At 40.0% G+C, this 18,126-nt stretch overlaps 1 protein-coding gene across 2 annotated transcripts in view; it reads right to left on the reverse strand.

The window, feature by feature from the left end:
• Window positions 1-18,126, reverse strand: part of cttnbp2 (cortactin binding protein 2) — a 161,770-nt gene that overhangs the window by 11,989 nt on the left and 131,655 nt on the right. For both annotated transcript variants that reach the window (XM_080191100.1, XM_080191099.1), the window contains 5 exons: window positions 15,226-15,325; window positions 9,880-10,038; window positions 4,447-4,634; window positions 2,648-2,826; window positions 185-387 (listed from right to left, as the gene is read on the reverse strand). In XM_080191100.1, the coding sequence (XP_080047226.1) occupies window positions 185-387; window positions 2,648-2,826; window positions 4,447-4,634; window positions 9,880-10,038; window positions 15,226-15,325 (829 nt within the window). The remainder of the gene's footprint in view (window positions 1-184; window positions 388-2,647; window positions 2,827-4,446; window positions 4,635-9,879; window positions 10,039-15,225; window positions 15,326-18,126) is intronic.

Here is an 18,126-nt window from a genome sequence, read left to right on the forward strand (position 1 = left end):
TATCTCGGGTCTAAAGGCACGGTAGTTTTGCGGTAATATCACAATCACAATATCAAAATAAAACAAATTCATAATTCAGTCTGATTCATGCAATGTATGCAGAGTATTAAACCAAGTTCTTTAAAAGGTTAGGATTATGCTATAGTTGGTCAAACTGCGAGCAACTTATTGTTCTCCATTTTACCTTGTCTGGAAAGAGAGCAGCCATGTAACACAGCTTTATTGAGTAGGATGCTCAAGGCAGCCTTGACTACAGCCTGTTGTCCCTGATGAAGGATCTTATTTACAGGTTGTCCTTGTCTAGAAGGTCTCTTTGCTGAGGCTCTGGAAAGTATGGCTGCTTCTGCTCTTGGAGCAATGACATTATTCCACAAGTTGGCCATCCATCTACACAATCAAGAAAAATGAATTGTCAAGATTCTAAGTCTACAAAAGCAGAAATAAAAGAGTTACAATGTTGTGACAATACCTTTATCTCTAAGCTCCTCTACAAATCATGCACATTCCTCAAGGGAACGTGTCACTGTTCCTTCATCATCATTGATCTGGAAAGCTAAAAGACTGACAATTCACAGAGGAATCACATAGTCCCACAATAAGGAGACAATCATTTAGAAAAATTACTTCATTTAAAATGCTGTGAATATTTGGAATTCTCTACATAGCTGTGGTTTTCCATTGCTAAATACATTTAAGGGTGGGATAGACAGATCATTGGTCTCAAGGAATCAAGGTGTATGGAGACCAGACAAGAAAGTGGGGTTGAAGCCCAAGATTAACCATGATCTTATTGAATGGTAGAGCAGGCTCAATGGGCAACATGGTTTATGTCTGCTCCTATCTCTTGTGCTGCTGCTAAATGCATTATCAGCTGTGTGAGATTTAGAGAAGACATTAACTGAAGCAATGAGCTCCAAAATGGCAGGTTCAGCATCAAATCTGTGTTACACCCTGACTGACGTCACAAACTGCCAACTCTCCATGCTCCCAACGCATGCCTTAATGCCCAAATAAAAAAAATGACATCCAGGGCAACTATTGCCAGAAGTGTGCACGTTCTGCTATTTTGCAGACAAAACAACACACAGCGCCAATTGAATAGATGCTAAGGAGCTAAATATCTTTGAAATTAAACGTTTCAAAGGGAATTTTGCATTTGGATAGTGCCTTTATGTCTCAGGCTTCAGGTCAAAAATACCCATCAACAGCTTTTAAAGAAAAAATATTCGATAAAATTTAGTCGGTACAGGAATGCTGATTTTTGCACCAGCATGCTGTTTCCTGTTGTTCTGTGCATTGCAAAAGAATGGTCCTCTTTTTTTAAAAATGTAACTGAAATGATGCACAAGATACTTTGATACAAGTTGATGTAGTGGACAAGTGCCAGAACGGAGGTATTATCTATCACTCACACACAGACACTTTCTATACAAACACACAGAAATTATTTGACGCCTCCAGGTCAACAACTTCATGACACTCTTCAATACGTCATATAATTGAGTTCATACATTTCCCTGACAGGGAGATATTTGTATGTGCATTTGCTGATTTTAGTTCAAATGGTTCACAGGCAGTCTAACATACATTATAACTAGAAATTTTGATATCCACATATTAAAGGCTGAACAGATATTAGCATGCACCACAGGAGTTAAAATGGCAACCATTTCCGGTACATGATACTACACATAACACACCCATATTCCAGCAATTTAAGTCTAATCTGTGATTTTGGTTCTTGTAGTACCCTCCTATCCATCCAATTTCTTCTATGTCTCCAAATGCAGCATACAAGAGAAACAGGATGAGAGATTGTTTTTACATTTTAAAAAAATTTTCCACGTTGGAAGAATTAAATCTATAGACAGTGTTAGGAATCAGATCAGTAAATCCAAGGTATATCATGAAGTCAATCTAGACCTTAACATTTTTTGATTTTGACATTAGTGCAAGCATCAGGCGTTTCGTTCCAGGTGTGATTCTATTGACCTACTAGGAAATTTTTGTTAAAACAAACTTTTTTCAACAGTTAAAATATAAGTATTAGCATAACTTTTATCAATTGACCAATTCTTAACAGCTAGCTATCTCTATAGTTCCAAGTTAAGCAATATCCCCTCAGACATAACCCCGTCTTCAGAATTAGTTACCACAAAAAAAATTATAGACTCACATGGGTGCTAGGTTTCCAGCCTTTCAACCCCTCTGGATAGAAATACAGAAAGATACCTGACTTCCATACAGCAGCTTCCAGACAAATATCTATCTTCAAGCAGCCGAACTTCAGAGGGAGGCAGAGAGCTACGGCTCTCTAACAATTCCAAGCAGCATCTGTCCTGGTTTCACTGTATAAACCTAGCCCCGATCGCATCACATGATTTTTCCTTCAATTAATCTAATCAAGCCCCACTCTGAAAAGCCCTAGGGGAAACACTAAAGTAACAGAACTGCACCAGCCTAGATTAAAAAAGACACTCTAGAATTAGGATCAATTATGCTTCTGCAGTCTCAACATGGGCTGCTGGTTATAGACAAAGCAACATCGGGCGAATAGAACTGACTGCTAAATAAAAAGATCCTGCACAAAAAAACTGATACAAGCACATTACTTTAAGGCACAGTATCATCACACAGAGAAACCTACTTCATTATAGGTTGAACCTGGCCTGGTGAGATTGGACAGGAAAAGAAATCTCTTGGTCCCATCAGTGCCTCAGGTGTTCCTAAGCGAGACAAGTAGGAATTGAGCTGACGCCAGACTGTGCATACCCATTGCACAGCCTTACATGGTGGATCAGTCGGAGGTGGCAGCTGTCCTTGGAACTGTGAAGTATTACCATTCATTTATTATAAACATGTTGCCATGCAGAGAAACTAAGATAAACATTGAATTATTTGATTAGAATATTAAATAACATTTGTTGCAATCTAGAATAGGGTTAATTAAATATCACTGCATCTGGGTATGACTTTCCCCATCCCAGGTTCCAATCTTTTGTCTATTTCTTGGTTTTGAATCTTTGCTTGGGGAGTGGGTTGACAGGTGGCAACACTGAGCAGTGGGCTGGAAGGCACCTGGAGCGGGTGACAGATCAACCCAGCCCAGCCTCCTCGAAAAGCATCAGCTCCTGGATTCTCCTGAGTCTGACAGAAGCCACATTTGATTAAAGATTCCACTTTTACTTTGATCTGGTATTGATTTCCATGGGCACTGGCTTGAATCACACCCTATGTCAGTGCTCTTGAGACAGTCAATGTGAGCAAGTTATTTCACCACAGGAACATGTATCAACTCAGATCCAGTCATCACCTGTACTCCAGAACAGTGGAACTTGGCCTGATGAGATTGGAATGATAATGGCGGCTGATCTTCCAAACACAGGTGATGAGATAATTGTGGCACACCTCTGGCTAGTCTGTTTGATATTAGGCAATTCAGTAGGAACCAGGAATTAAATCTAAGGTTCCTTTGGTCTGTACGCGAGGGCATGATTTTAAAGTCCCCTCTCCATTCGCCAGAATAATTTAGTTACAAAAGAAATTTTTTTTTGTCTTATAATGCAGCAAAATGCTGTGAACTCCCCTCTTCCCAAAGACTCATCAGATCTACAAATGCACAAATTAGCTCTCAAGATCTGCAACTTAAAATAAGGAATAATTTCAATGGTTCAGATTGCCCAAGTCATTTTCAGTTGTGTTGCAAGTTGAAATAATGGGGGCAAAACTGGCCTATATCAGCAGCCCAGAACTGGAATATTGCAAATCGACAATCTAACACCCAGTCAATATTTTTCCATTGACTTTGAATTTCAAATCTAGTAAAAACAGTGAAACTAAGAAATTAGACTCCAAAAAGAGTCTGTACTCTTGTTCTATGAACTTCAGCAGAAACAAGATCAACAGAGGCAAAAATTCAGTTACTGATTTATTTTGAGTCCATTTTACATGGCTGGCATAGTCTAATTTAACTGCAGACTATGTTCATTTGGAATGTATCCAATTGAAATATTAAGGAATATATTTTACTTTCGATTCAGCTGGATTTATCTATAGTCATTTAAAGATTTGAAGAAGGCATTTTGTGCACAAGTTCTGATTAGATTTTTAAGTTTTCCAATTCCTGATTTTCAAAAGAATGCTCAGTAATAAACAATGGATAGGAGATACAAGATCTCTGTATAAAACAATAGGTTTAAAGTCTGCTAATGCTTCTGAAAAAATAATTAAGTTACACCCCTAATTTGCTGTCCTGGATATATTCAACATACATATTCAACAGTTAACATTTGATAAATTAGTCTCATTAACATGTAGTGGATTTAAAATAAAAATAACCACAATGGTTCCCTTTTCTGAAAATTTGAAAACCCAACTATTTCAGCCATTATAATCTCAACTTATACTGTAACAAGTCAGCAGGACTGTCAGAACAATGCCTCTTACCTTGTGAATAATTTGCCTTTTGAGGAACCTCTGAAGCAAACCACTGATAGGTTCCACGTCCCATCGAAGCTGAACCCATCGAAAATGTTGCTGCACCATCAAGTCTGAACTTTGAAGTCTCACCTTTGCCATTGTCCCTATCAGAAAACTATTTTCTTGGAAGTAATAGGTATCTGAAGTCCCATTGGCTGTAAAAAAAAAAGTCAACCAAAAGGTAGTTTTTTGTTTGTGCCTTACAACAGTTAAATGAATCTTTTTCCCAACGAATGGGCATAAGGAATTACACTGCTTCAGTGTGACTCATATGGAAAGTTCCTGTCTCCTGGGTGGCACAGTGGTTAGCACTGCTGCCTCAGAGCGTCAGGGACCCAGGTTCAATTCCAGCCTCAGATGACTGTCTGCTTTAAGCTTGCACATTCTCCCCATCTTTGTGTGGGTTTCCTCCAAGTGCTTTGGTTTCCTCCCACAGTCCAAATAAGCATGCATTAGGTTGATTGGCTATGCTAAAATTGCCCCTTAATGTCTCAAGATGTGTCGGTTAGGGGAATTAGCTGGGTAAATACTTGGGATTACAGGGATGGGGTCTGGGTGACATTGTTGTCAGTGCAGTTTCAATGGGCCCAATGGCCTCCTTCTGCACTGAAGGGATTCTATGATTCTACTTCAGGCATCATCAACATGGAAAACATATACATTTTAAATAATTTCCTTTCAATCATCTGATCAGAAATTAAAGATCCAGAACTTGGTTCAATAGGAAATGTAATTTATCCAAAATGAGATTTCAGCTTGCTTTTCTTTCATATCTAAATACGAGTCTACATCACTACTTTAATAATCTTTCATTCCTACCCCTCTAACTAGCAAGGCTAGTTAGTTCTACTGTGCATCTGCCAATATGAAAAACGTACAATGTTCATTTTCAGAGCTCCCAACTGTAATTCCTCCCTTAATTCTGCATTCCATTCCCTCCCTACCCTACATTTAGCACATGAACGTAGTTTAGAATGACTGAAATATAATCAGAAATTAAAGCAAAGTTGGATGACGAGTGTCAAAGTGAGCTTCTACAATAAGGCTTTTAGCCTGTCTCTGTGAGGTCAGTGTGTGATGGTCAATCTCAGTCATACATCAAATCATTGTTTCCAGGACTGTCACTGACCTCGTCATCTCTAGACATTTTCCCACTATATAGTCCTCCAACTGCACAGATCCATCCCAATGTGTTGTAGCTGCAACATGTCGAAGCTATTGGCCTCTACTGGTCGTTCACAGCCACCACATCTGCAGCAAATGTTGATTGCTCAAGGAACTTTGGCTCAGAGTTAGTGAGCTGGAATTGGAGCCTCAGATTGTACGTCACATCAGGGAGGGGGGACAGCCACTTGGATGCTGTATTTCATGAGGAAGTCACATACCTTAAATTAACTGCCTTTAATTCTGTCAGTGGTCAGGGACAGGAGGGTGTGACGGCAACTGAGGCAGGTAGAGGAATGCAGGAGCCTCAGCCCTTGCCCTTGTCCAACAGGTTTGAGATTCTTGCTCCCTGTGTGGACGAAAGCAAGGACTGTAGGGAGGACAAGCAAACTGACCAACCATAGCACCATGGTTCAGGGAGCTGTTAAAGTTTGGGGGAAGAAAAGATACATGTAAGCTATAGTCAGGAGAACAGACACTGTTCTCTGTAGCGAGGATTGAAGACTGTGTTGCCTGCTCGGTTCAGGGTTTGGGACATCTGCTCAGGGATGAAGAGGACCGTGCAGTGGGAGGGGGAAGATCTCATGGTCGTGATCCATGTAGGTACCAACAACAAAGGTAGAACACTGGAGGATGTTCTGTGCAGGCAGTTTGAGGAGATAGGTACTAAATTAAAAGTTGGGAATCAAGTAGATAGGGTTGTTAGGAAGGCATACGGTGTCTTGGCGTTTATTGGTAGGGGGATTGAATTTAGGAGCCGCAGCGTCATGTTGCAACTGTACAAAACTCTGGTGCGGCCGCACTTGGAGTATTGTGTGCAGTTCTGGTCCCCACATTATAGGAAGGATGTGGAGGCTTTGGAGAGGGTGCAGAGGTGGTTTACCAGGATGTTGCCTGGTATGGAGGGGAGGTCCTATGAGGAGAGACTGAGGGATTTGAGGTTGTTTTCGTTAGAAAGAAGGCGGCTACGAGGGGACCTTATTGAAACATATAAGATGATTAGAGGTTTAGATAGGGTGGACAGTGATAGCCTTTTTCCTCGGATGGAGAAAGCTAGCATGAGGGGGCATAGCTTTAAATTAAGGGGTGGTAGTTATAGGACGGATGTCAGGGGTAGGTTCTTTACCCAGAGGGTGGTGAGGGATTGGAATGCCCTGCCTGCTGCAGTTGTAAATGCGCCTAGTTTGGGGGCGTTTAAGAGATCTGTGGATAGGTTTATGGATGGTAAGGGTTTGGTTTAGGTTAGAGGGTCATTGTTTTTTAACTGGTCGGCACAACATCGTGGGCCGAAGGGCCTGTTCTGCGCTGTAATGTTCTATGTTCTAACAAAACCTCCATGGTTATAATCGCTGGATTATTACCTGAGCCATGTATAAATTGGCAAAGGGTACATGAAATTACAGAGAGGAGTATGTGGCTCAAATACTAGCCAGTTTTAAATGGCTTCTTTGGATTTTCTACTGGTATCCCAGAATTTTCTTGCTTCCGTCACAAAGGCCATGAATACATAACATATGCAGTTTAAAATGTGGAATTCTTCAACATTTATTTTCAGAAAAACATAAATGTTCTCAAAAGCTAAATATACTTATTCATCTCAGGGGTAATCACCTGTGCTTTGCAGGAATGTTAAATTAAAACATATGCAGTGACCACAGCACACATAACTAATGATCTAAAAATATTTGGCTTAATAAAATACAATAAACCCACTTGAAAAGTACAGTACACACAATAGAAGTGTTCTAGCATAAGGAGTTCTTGATTTATTTTTCAATTTGGTTTGGCAATGCCCACTAGGCATTAGATTAAGGACAGGTGAAGTATTCTGCAATTGAATTCTGACACAGAAGTGTGACAACTGCTCAGCTTGTTCAATTGTAGTTAAGGATGATGACTGTGTAAACAAAATTAGTTGTGTTTTCAGTTTTCTTGAATTGAATCTACGGCAAATATGTAAAATCCTTTTTGTGGGGTGGGGTATTTTAAAGTTCTGCATAACTTATGAATTACAAGTCTTATCTATTAAACAATATTTAATTATTCTTACAAAATTAATTAGGAAAAATTCTAGTACGGACCACTGTGATAGGTCAGCATTCAATTCAATGAGCAGAATATACAATATAATATACAATAATTCTACACAATGTGTAGAATTGCATTACTTTATAACAAATACAATTTTAAAAGCAATGTTTTTCTACTGGAAGTACAGCAATGCTTTGAAGGGAAGGGTAAAGGAAAAGGGTTGATGGTCATGGAGGTCAACAATAGTCAGAAGAGTTTTAGTTGGATGCATTTAATGAATGGCTATATCTACATGATTGCACTCCATCAAAAGGGTGAACCTAAGTGTAACGGGAGACAACTTGTCAGCAGAGGTCACGTCTGGTCATTAAGGTTCATTGCAATGATAATAGTCATTAACAAGTTGCAGCTTAAACTACGCTCAGAGCCTAAGTGTGCAGCTCCATATAGCCTCGTCTCTAAATGATTGAGCACCTGCTACCTCACACTGCAGGGAATAACTGCAGGAATAACTTGGGCAATGGTTGCAAACCAAGACACTCAAAGTAAATAAAAACTGAAAATGCTGGAAAACCTCAGCAAGTCAGGCAGCATCTGCGGAGAGAGAAAACTGGAGTTACCATTTCAAGTCCGTATGACTCTTCTTTAGAGCTGGACCTTTAGTGTCTTAGGGGATGTACTTAGGAAACTATTTTTACTATATGCCTATGATATATTTCTAATTAAATATTGTAAAAGAACTCTCAAAGTAAAGGCTGGAATCATGCTCAAGTGTTTTATCCACCTCTTGCTGAAGTGGCTGATAAGCGGGTTGCACACGCCACTAGGATGCATTTAATTCCCACAGAGCAACAGAATAATTAATGTCAGAATTTTTTACTGTCACACAGCCTTGATGTGCCAATTCTTATTGTACGAAGGTTTTTTTAAAAAAAAAATCTGTTTATTGTGTCATAACCAGCTGACTGAGCCCAATGTGGCCTTGTGTTTACAGGATAGATGTCAGTTTTGTACTGCTGGCATTATTACAGTATGTGGTGCTAGTTATTTGTTTTTATGAAAAACACAAGATGAATTTTTCATCTTCAGCAGGAGTGCAAAACTGGTGGTGGCCTTACTCAGTGATATTTAATAAACTCAGTGGAAAGCAAAACTGAGAATCTGCGGTCGAGACACTACTGCTGGTTCTGACCCTAGTCAAAAAACAAGGAAACCTACAGCACAGGAACAGGCCCTTCAGCCCTCCAAGCCTGCACCAACCATGCTGCCTGACTGAACTAAACAGCATCCCCCACCCTTCCAGGGACTGTTTCCCTCTTTTCCAATCCTATTCATGTATTTGTCCAGATGCCCCTTAAAAGTCACCATCGTATCCACTACGTCCCTGGTAGCGAGTTCCACGCACCCACCACCCTCTGTGTGGAAAACTTACCCTGTACATCTCCTTTAAACCTTGTCCCTCACACCATAAATCTATGCCCTAGTAATTGACCCTTCCACCCCGGGAAAAAGCTTCCGACTATCCAGGTCAAAGATGAGAGCTTCATCCAATGTTTCTTGAGAAGTGGATGGCAATCATGAGACATGGATCTTGAAAGTGGGCATCAGCAAAGTTAATTTGGGAATCTCCAGTTTAAAAAAGAATCTCATCAATTGTACCACATTTTCAGAGATCATGTTTAAAGTGATTTTTTAAAAAATAAACGAATGTTTGAAGTGGCTTTTTTAGAAGCTAGAATCTTACTGACACAAATGACAAACAAGTTGCTTGCAGTTTGCAAGAAACTTATTTTCATTTGTAAATCTGCGACACCAAAGTGAAATAAGAAACACATGTTTGGTTCATTTTGATTGATGCAATAGCAGTCTGGGGTTTGAATTGAGTAGGAAACAGCATGTGACACCCGCCATCTATAAATTCACGATGACATTTTCATACATTTGTTCAGCAGGCGAAATGGCAATCTAGGTCAACGTCCCACAGTGTGAATGACAAGCAGCTGCTTCCGTTCCGAAAGGAGATGAACTAAATCAAGGTTGTTCATCACATCTGATGATACATCTTATTGTTGTGAGAATGACTGCATCACGAAATAGCTGGTTCCAAACCTTGGAGCTGTAAGTTGATGGTTTGTCAGGCACACTTATGATTTAAAAAAAATCTACTTACAATTCAATGAACACAAATAGACAATGGTAATTTACCATGTTGGAAAGTGAATGGGTGTTCTACACCCCGGTTTTCTAGCGCATCCAGCAGCTCGCCCAGAAACACGGAAAGTGAAGTAGCTGTTTCCAGGTTTTCTATCAGAACAACTGTAGCCTTCTCGGTAACAGCAGACTGTCTCAAAGGAACCAGGATACCTAGAACACATTGACAGCAGTGTTCAAAAACTAGCACTTTGGTGAAGGTTTGTATGTCATTTGGGAAGAAAAGGTGTCACGCCTAATTTCAGATTCAGAAATTAAAAACCAAAAACACGATTGTCCCAATTGTTAAAATTCTAACTAATTGGGATCAAATATTAGGTTTTAACACAGCTAATATGTAATCACCAGTGAAACATCCAATGTATTTTTTTCTGAAATGAGAAGTCCAAAGCGGTTTTATAACTTAAACAAACTGCTCCAATTACTTGCTGCAGTCAATGCCCATGCCCTAACAAACTAATACTCTGGCCCAGAAGCCAGCTGTGCCCAATGTTTTCTCCATCCATAGCCCTCAAAAATCAGCAATTGTATTTGCTGTAGGATGTTAAATTTAGAACTCAATATTCTCTCCACTATGCTTTAAGTGGCAAAAGTAGAGGACATTCACCAACATTAACAGAAGAAATAATTGACTAATCAGAAAATTTTTATGGCACAACTGAAATCAGAAGCACATCACATGAAAATTTATGCAGCTAGATTCTACTCTTAGCAGTCCCCCCCACCCAAAAAAGACTCTAGACATTTGACTTTTGTGTGAATTTGTTAATTGCTATTCCACATTGGTCTTCATCTTATGTACCAAGTGAAGTGTACTCTAGATCTCCTTTAACTTCATTCCTATCTGATGTGTTTAACAGCCAGTTATTCTTTCATCATGTTTATTTATTCTGAACTGAATTTTTTACTATTCAACCAAATGAGAGATTTTATCCAACTAATTTAATCAAAGTGATTTAAGCTACGAGAATTAGCATAGTAAATTGGTTCCATTCAGATTTCAAACAAAATAGATTACACAGAAATGCTCAAGAAATAGTTCATTATTTTGCAAGAAATTCATTTAAATTAGTGTGTTAAGCAGTTTTCATTGCAGTGGGCAAACAACCTTTAGCTCACCCATAGTTACAAGTAGGTTTGATTTCCTTTTCACTCACTCTTCACTATTAAAGATACCATTTGGCATCAGTCCCGGCATAGTTCCCACGATGTTGGTCTCAGTAAAATGCCAGATGGGCATCTTGCTCCATTGAAACGTTTGAAGAGCATAGAAAATGACACTGCAATGATAGGACGTTCATGAGTCTTTTTGATGATCTTGATGAAACCCAACCCAAGGGAAGTTTTTCGATTTTATTACAGAATCTAACAGAGTCCTACAAAAGGGGTGGGAAGGGGGTGATACAGTAGCACAGCATGACATTGTACCGCCCTGTGGTGTAGAATTAACAGGATGTAAGCTTTCTATAGTGAACATTTCATTGCAAGCCAAGGGGAAAGGCTGAAGGATGTGTCAATATGGGTTACATATTATAGGTGGAGCATTCTATATAACTCAGTCCTGTTGTGATTCAAATTAGATAATGATAAAATTTAATAGTTTAACAAAACATTTTTCTCAAAGACATTGTTGAGTAGGTAGCAAATTATGAAGACCTCGCAACAGTCAAATGTTCAAAGCAAACCCAAATCATGTTATTTTATTAGTTTATTTATTAGTGTCACAAGTAGGCTTACATTAACACTGCAGTGAAGTTACTGTGAAAATCCCCTAGTTGCCATGTTCCATTGCCTGGTTGGGTACACTGAGGGAGAATTTAGCATGGCCAATGCACTTAATCAGCACATCTTTCAGACTGTGGGAGGAAACGGGAGCACCTGGAGGAAACCCACGCAGACTTGGGTGGAATGACCCAAGCCAGCAGTCGAACCCAGGTGTCTGGCATGGCGCTGTGCGGTAGCAGTGCTAACTACTGTGCCACCGTTGTAATTTTAAATCTGTGGTATCAATCTGCAATTTTCACCAAATCTTGCGGAGAAAGTGGATTTTTCTGCATATCAAACAGTATAATTTGAACTTGCAATGTAATTTTGCTTCTTGTGTTTAAGCATAGGTTTTAACCACCATCAGGTTTAGTTTAATAGACTATGCTTTCAAACTTTGTTTATAAAACATGAGGACTTTTCTCCTGTAGTTTTGTATGCTCCTCAAATTCCAATGGTTTACTGCAGAATTGTAACAGTCTGCATCAGTTTCTTTTCCCACTCTCATTTGGCTCCAGAAAGAGCAAACTTCAGCCAATACATAAAAAGAATGAAATAAAAACAGAAACTGCTGGAAATACCCAGTAGGTCTGGCAGCATCTGTGGAGAGAGAAATAGAGTTAATAATTTCAGGTCTGTGGCCTTTCATCCAAAGACAGACTTGCTGAGTATTTCCAGCATTTTCTGTTTTCATTTAAGCTTTTCGATATCCGCAGTATTATGCCAATGTAAAAAGAATGGTCATGAGCAAATAGTGGATAGTGTAACTGTGCCGATTTCAGGCAATGCTGCTAAATCACAGGCAGCATAATTCCCTCATATCAACCACCTCATTGGACAAAACTCTCAGTGAAAGAATAAGGTTCTGATTAGGGATGACAATGCCTGTGTCAAAAGTGTCACCAACGTTAAACAGGGAGTCTATAATCGTGAGACAGATGGAGGTGATCTGAAGGGACAACCTTGCCAGAAGCAAGCAGAAAGCTCAAGAAATTGCACCCCTCATAATATAAGGCTTGTACGATTCTTTAAAACAGTACTCGACCAGGATGGTTAATCTTTCAATTTTTGATATGTATGTGACTCAAGTTTTTTTGGGGTGCAAGTCAAATGGGCATAGGAGGAAAGCAAAGAAGTTTGGTTTGAAGTAGAGTTTGTAACTGTACTTTTAATATCTTCACCATAAGATATTTAAGAGACAGTTATTAGCATTCCCATTCTTCAATTTTTGTGTCATAAAATTCTTTTGATCTAAAAATGCATCTTGTCGCTTCACTCCTTTAATAAATAACAATGTTTTCAAAGTAAAATTGAAGAGTTAGTGGTCTCTACGGAGATCATAATGCGTACTGCCAGCTAACCGTACACTTATCACTTAACCATTTTGCCTAACTCTTATTGTGCAAGGGAGAGACTGATATAATTGGCACCAATGTGTCTAATCAAATTTCATAATGTTAAAAGGTGCTACTGATTTTATGCATTACAGTTTTCTGTAAGTGGACCTTTGTTTTGCTTCATTATGTCACTAGAGTACAACTTGCCACTATATTAGGGAATGCGACAAAATGGCAGCTTGCAGACCATTTTGAAGTATAAAATATTTAGAAGGGATGACCGAAAGGTACCAAGGCTGAGGTGATGCTGCCTTTCTGGTCTGAGAATGAGGTTATACAGCTGGCTGCCCCTGACTGCAATTCCGTAATGGTATAAGAGTGTCCTGTGCTAATGCACAGAGAAAAGCTCAGCTATATGTAGCAGGGAATAAAGTTCAGGTGTACATGGTTTGACACAGAGTTATACTGCTTATTGTATCAAGTCTCTAACACCACTTTTCTCCATAATCAGATTCTGGAATAATAATTTCCTATTTGTGTCACTGGAAAATGTGACAAGGTAGTAGCAAGCAAAAATGTACAGGTTTACCTTTTCAGAACAATTAAGGAAATGCAAATTTTAACTGATGTGAATTCAGCAAAAAAGAGTTAGAATATTTAAGAAGAAAGACTCTTTCACACCCTCTGGAAGGCTCAAAACTCATCACAATGAAAATACAAAAGCAAAATACTCCAAACATTGGAAACGTGAAATAAAAGCAGCAAGTGCTGGAGATACTGTGCAGCATGGCAGCAGGAACAGAGTTAACGTTCTTTCATGAAGATTTCTCCCTTCACAGATGCTGCCAGACCAGCTACCAACAGCAAATGCCGAAAACAGTCATCAACACTATGAATTTATTTACAATGTGTAGTCTCTGCCATCATGTGAGATAACAAAGCAAGGTCCTACAAACAGCAATTAAATTAATGCCCAGTTAATCGGTTTTGGGTAGTGCTGGTTAAGGGAAGAAGATTGACCAGGACAGCTATTTTTCTTTGGCAGTGCCCTTGTAATCTTTTACATCCACCCGAGCGGGAAAATGACACCTGAGCAAGTCTCATTTAAAGGACAGCATCCTTAATACAGTATGGGGCCTCAACATGGACTAAATGCTCAGTTCTTTGGAGTGAGCCTTAAACCCACAACCTCTCATTTAGAAGCAAGAGTGCTTTTGTTAAGCCAACTCAGAAAGCTATTTTACCCTCGGATGAATACTTCAGACTATAATTAGAACATAAGAAATAGGAGCAGAAGTACGCCATCCAGCCCCTCGAGCCTGCCCCGCCATTCAATAAGATCATGGCTGATCTGTCGTGGCTCAGTTCCACATTCCCGCCCTCTCCCCATAACCCTTAATCCTCTTGCCTATCAAAAACCTATCAACCCGCGTCTTAAATATATTTAGCGAGGCAGCCTCCACCACTTCAACGGGCAGAGAATTCCAGAGATTCACCAGCCTTTGTGTGAAGAAGTTCCTCCTCAACTCTGTTCTAAACTGCCCCCCCTTTATCTTGAGGCTGTGCCCTCTAGTCCTACTGTCCTTTCTGAGTGGGAAGAGCCTCTCCACCTCTATCCTATCCATCCCATTCATCATCTTACATGTTTCAATGAGATCTCCCCTCATTCTTCTAAACTCTAACGAGTACAAGCCTAGTTTATTCAGCCTCTCTCCTCATAGTTCAACCCCCTTAACTCCGGTATCAGCCTAGTAAACCTCCTCTGCACTTCCTCCAAGGCCAAAATATCCTTGCGTAAGTGCGGCAACCAAAACTGCACACAGTACTCCAGCTGTGGCCTCACCAGTGCCCTGTACAGTTGCAGCAAGACCTCCCTACTTTTATATTCAATCCCCCTCGCTATGAAGGCCAGCATCCCATTCGCCTTCCTGACCACCTGCAGGCTGGGTTTTTGCGACTCATGCACAAGGACCCCGAGGTCGCTCTGCACCGTTGCATGCTGCAGTTTTTCGCCATATAAGTAATAGTCCTTCCTACCATTATACCATTATTACAATATAGGTTATGTATAGTGGCTAAACTGGAGGTTGAATTCCTACAAACAAGTGGAGTCATGTCCCTCAGAATCCTTTTGTTGGTAAGCATCTTAATTAAAGAAAAACACGGCCATACCCAACAAGTGCCACTTGGCATTTTCTCAACAAGTTCATTTCTACAGTCCCAATTATGGGTCTCTTACCACTTTGAATAAACAGCTCCACCAGCTGGTCCTTTGATGAACTTGCTTCCACCTCAATTTGTATGATTTCACAGCTGGAACCAACAGCTTCTAGTTTGTGCTATGGAGAATTGCAAAATGTGCACTAATTAACTTCAAACGGTAGCTTCCAGGTCAGTCAGGAAAGATGCAAATACCATCCCACTTCAAGTCTTTAATACAGTAGTCCCTTGGTGACTAAGGCTGCTGTATTAATTAAACTACACCAAAATGCCACACTTAATTGGCACTTTAAAAAATATCCCTAATAAGAAGTTAGAAAGTGCTGTTCAATTGCACTGGCTGTGACAGATTTTACATACCTTGGGGGAGGAGATGCATTACTTAGAGCTCGTGCAATTTGCATCCAGTCCAAAAGAGACCTTGACGTCTCTAATTAAGCATCTTGTCCATGGTGGTTACTTCAGAATGGCCTGATCAAAATTTTCAAGTAACTGCAAGTCCATATAATACAGAATATGGCACTTTGATCCCTTCTTAATGCAACATATATAGTTAACCCATCAACACCTGGTTCAGATGGTAAAATCTGTGTGACATTCAAGCTCTTCAGGAATGCCACCCAGAACTGATTACTGTCTCACAGCACCAGGGGGTCGGGTTTGATTCCCAGCTTGGGTCACTGTCTGTGCAGAGTTTACATGTTCTCCCCTTGTCTGCGGAGGTTTCCTCCAGGTTCTCCAGATTCCTCCCATGCTCTGAAAGATGTGCTGATTATGCTGAATTCTTCCTCAGTGTACCCAAACAGTTGCCAGAGTGTGGCGACTGGGGGATTTTCACAGTGACTTCACTGCAGTTTCAATGTAAGCCTACTTGTGACACTAATAAATAAACTTCATTTCTGCATTGTATGAATTCATCCTTTGGCTTCAACACCCATAATGTGGGTATGCCGGCGTTGGACTGGCGTAAACACAGTAAAAAGTCTGACAACACCAGGTTTTAGTCCAACCTATTTATTTGATAATATACTCGCAAGCTTTCGGGTTAGCCCCTTCGTCAGGTGAATGGAGAGTTCTGGCCTCAGACAGAGCATATAAAGCACAGACAGTTTAGAGATTACTGATTAGAATGCGAATCCTTACACCTAACCTGCTGTTCAAGACCTGAAGTGGCTGATAATGTGAGTGGAAGGAGCACTGATCACAGTTTAAAGAGATGTGTATTGTCTCCAGACAGTACAGTAAGTGAGGTTTTGCAAACCCAGGCAAGTCACGGGGGTTACAGATAGTGCGACATGAACCCAAGATCCCTGTTGAGACCGTCCTCATGTGTGCGGAACTTGGCTATCAGTCTCTGTTCAGCGACAAAGAGTCGCTGAACAGAGACTGATAGCCAAGTTCCGCACACATGAGGACGGTCTCAACAGGGATCTTGGGTTCATGTCGCACTATCTGTAACCCCCGTGACTTGCCTGGGTTTGCAAAACCTCACTTACTGTACTGTCTGGAGACAATACACATCTCTTTAAACTGTGATCAGTGCTCCTTCCACTCACATTATCAGCCACTTCAGGTCTTGAACAGCAGGTTAGGTGTAAGGATTCGCATTCTAATCAGTAATCTCTAAACTGTCTGTGCTTTATATGCTCTGTCTGAGGCCAGAACTCTCCATTCACCTGACGAAGGGGCTAACCCGAAAGCTTGCGAGTATATTATCAAATAAATAGGTTGGACTAAAACCTGGTGTTGTCAGACTTTTTACTGTGTTCAACACCCATAACCATGGGTATCTGTGATTCATTTTATTTCCTTTTCTCCAAATGCTACAGCTGCAAATGTCACTGTCCAATGGCAACTTGCTCCATTTGTTTATTACCCTGCCACTAGGAAAGGTGCTGCAGTAACCACCACAGACAAAATAAGAACAAAGGCCTCAAGATCCTTTTTGGAGTGAATGCAAATAGTACTAGTTCTAAGAAATGTTTCTCCCCAAGGTATGTAGAATCTGTCACAACCAGCTCAACTGAACAGCGTTCAAACTTATTTTTAAATAATTATATTAAGGGATATTTTCAAAGCAACAATGGTAACTTTGTGCCGTCTGATTAATACAGTGGAAAATGGATTTATCACAAAACATTTTAAATCATAGTGTCCAGACCACCAGCTGAGAGTTATCAGCTTTTAAATAACTAAACTTTTTTTTTTAAATAAAACTATCCAGAACCATCTGCTAACTGTATTGTTGAACTGCAGGCAAGTTCTTCACAAGTTAAAAAAAAATTGCATTCAAAAGCTTTCAAAATGTAATTATTAATGCCCTTGTGCTTAAAAAAATGATTAATTTTTAAGAAATTGCTCAAACATGAAAAATATTCATTCTCTAATACTCTGTTTCCTCATCACTTTTGTATCTACGTTGCTACTGTCCCTTCTATTCCATGAACTACACCTTTTTTCACAAGTCAGTTGTGTGGCATTGTATTGAATGCCTTTTGAAAATCATGTATAACACTGAGTGGGACCTTATGGACAAAACCACCCTGACGAGGTCACAGATATTAATGCTACCAGCAGAAACTTGCAATGGTGATTAATTTGATCTTGGATATGGTCAGTATTGTGTGTAGCATCAAGTTCTTAAAATAAAATTACTCATGGGATGTGGGCATTGCCTGCTGGGACCAGCATTTACTGCCCATCCCTAACTGCCCTTGAACCGAGGCCTTTCCAGAGGGCATTAAAGAGTCAACCACATTGCTGTGGGCCTGGAGTCACATGTAGGCCAGGCAAGAATGGCAGATTTCCTTCCCCTAAGTGCGATATTTAAAAAAAACTAGTGCAAAAGAAAAAAGCAAAAATTTGACTGAGATAAACATAACCTGCACTTAGAATTCTCTGATCTTTTGCATTTTTGTTT

This window comes from Carcharhinus amblyrhynchos, chromosome 6 (assembly GCF_965287045.1).
Source record: "Carcharhinus amblyrhynchos chromosome 6, sCarAmb.v2.hapA, whole genome shotgun sequence".
In the NCBI taxonomy this organism is placed as follows: domain Eukaryota; kingdom Metazoa; phylum Chordata; class Chondrichthyes; order Carcharhiniformes; family Carcharhinidae; genus Carcharhinus; species Carcharhinus amblyrhynchos.